This window comes from Octopus bimaculoides, chromosome 25 (assembly GCF_001194135.2).
Source record: "Octopus bimaculoides isolate UCB-OBI-ISO-001 chromosome 25, ASM119413v2, whole genome shotgun sequence".
In the NCBI taxonomy this organism is placed as follows: domain Eukaryota; kingdom Metazoa; phylum Mollusca; class Cephalopoda; order Octopoda; family Octopodidae; genus Octopus; species Octopus bimaculoides.
The window spans coordinates 13,750,493-13,752,524 of record NC_069005.1 but is presented as its reverse complement, the minus strand read 5'-3'; the positions used below and the strand labels follow the sequence as shown (position 1 = coordinate 13,752,524).

Here is a 2,032-nt window from a genome sequence, read left to right as displayed (position 1 = left end):
GCTGCACAAGACCAGGCTCTCGCTACCAATTCAGTGAAGTATAACATCTATAAAACTTCTGACACTCAGAAATGCAGACTCTGAGGAAAGAGTGTGGAAAATGTGACCCACTTGGTAAGTGGATGTGAGAGCCTTGCACAAAAATAATACAAGCGTCGCCACGGTAAAGTGTGTGTGTATATTCATTGGCTCTTATGCCGTAAATACCAATATGAAGTAACAGAGAACTGGTATGAGCATGTACCAAGTAAAGTTATACAGGAGGATGGAAAAGTCACGATACTCTAGGAGTTTCAGACGGATCGTGTAATCGAACACCGTCGGCCGGATATTGTCATATTGAATAAGAGAGACAAATACTGTCAGATCTTTGATGCAGCCATACCAAATGACATGAATGTTGTGAGTAAAGAGGTTGAAAAATTCACCAAGTACTCCGAATTGAAAGTGGAAATGGCAAGACAATATGGAATGCAAGAGGATACTGTAAAAGTGATACCAGTGCTGATCGGAACGTTGGGCTCGATCCCATTGAAGCTTCAAAGCTTCTTAAGGCAACCGGAAATCCCATGCAAGATTGATGTCTTGCAAAAAGCAACCTTATTGGGCACAGCGCACATCTTAAGGAAAGTACTATCTATATGAAGTCCTTGTAGTGACTTGACAGATGACAGATGACGAAGGAATAATAATAATAATAATAATAATAATAATAATAATAATAATAATAATAATAATAATAATAATAATGAATACCACAAATTTGCTTGTCAGTTGTATGACCTTAACGACTTAAGCATGTCCCTTGGTAGCTGACGATATGTGCATCTTTGATCATGAGCAGAAGTAGCCAAGTGTTGAGAGAAATTCTTTGGAGTTTGAATAATTTAACTCTGGAAACATGGGTTTTTCGTTCAACATCCTTAAATAACCCTTATACGGGGACCTTATGAGCAACTTGAAGAAAACTCTAACTGGGCCCCACCGGCAAGGTCATGCGCTGTTTATCTTGATATGCTTATCAGTCAATGCGTTATGAGATGCCTTTGTGTGCAGCAGCAGCATGAGGGGCAACAGCCTACTGAACCTACTGAACATAGTAACCAAACACTCCTTAAATCACACCATCGTACCTCCACACTGGACAGTGCAGTTCTAGATACACAAATAAACAGAACGCCATTGATGATATATCCGCTCATTCAGAATTTGTTTGGCACCAAACAACAACAACAACAACATCAGCATCAGCAGTAGCAGCAAGTAAGTTGATGTTAAAGACGAGAAGGGTTAACCCATTACCTGTCCTGTGTATCACATGCGACACACAAGGCATATTTTCATGGCATCTCTGCATCATACATGATTCACGTTCCGCATGTCTTCAACCACCGGAGTAACACGGTTCTTATGAAGGGAAAGCTATATATTGATTAGAACTTGTGAAGCAAGGGATACCTAAAATTTTGAATACGAGCATGGACGTTTAGGACAAACTTATGAAAAATGCTTTGAACAGGTAAACCTGCGAGAACAACTAAATTATATTTAACAATGACTTACCTTTAATATAAAAAGCCTGACTGATTTGTAATGCAGATATGACATGTCGAACCCGATCAGAGCATCCATATGTGCAACTCTCAGGTTTCCCATTCTTTTCGGGTAGCCGTAATCGAGTGTAAAACGTGTGCCACTTTCTGTGACTTTAAAGGCCCAAATTTTAAGACCTGAAAAAAAAAAAAAGAAAAATTAATAATAATTCTTGCGATGTGTGTCAACTACTAACAACACCATAACACCGCCAGCATCGAAATTGGAGCGAAATATAAATCTTATCAATTTTGAAGTATGTTACCTCACCTGATGAGGCTCTTTGCTCTGTCTGATGCATCTAATGTCATTACATCGCTCTCCACCCACTAGGGAGCAGTGCAGAAAGGTAGCCGAAATGATTGTTGTGCTAAATAAAGGTTCTAGTTACACTCTGTCTTCCGTATGTATCATTATATATATATATATATATATATAT

The 2,032-nt window shown here is 38.8% G+C and overlaps 1 protein-coding gene across 1 annotated transcript in view; it reads right to left on the bottom strand.

Moving 5' to 3' along the window:
• LOC128250781 (uncharacterized) overlaps nucleotides 1–2,032 on the bottom strand; it is a 7,705-nt gene that overhangs the window by 4,244 nt on the left and 1,429 nt on the right. Inside the window, exon 2 of the mRNA XM_052976697.1 lies at nucleotides 1,564–1,730. Coding sequence (XP_052832657.1) covers nucleotides 1,564–1,730 — 167 coding nt within the window. The remainder of the gene's footprint in view (nucleotides 1–1,563; nucleotides 1,731–2,032) is intronic.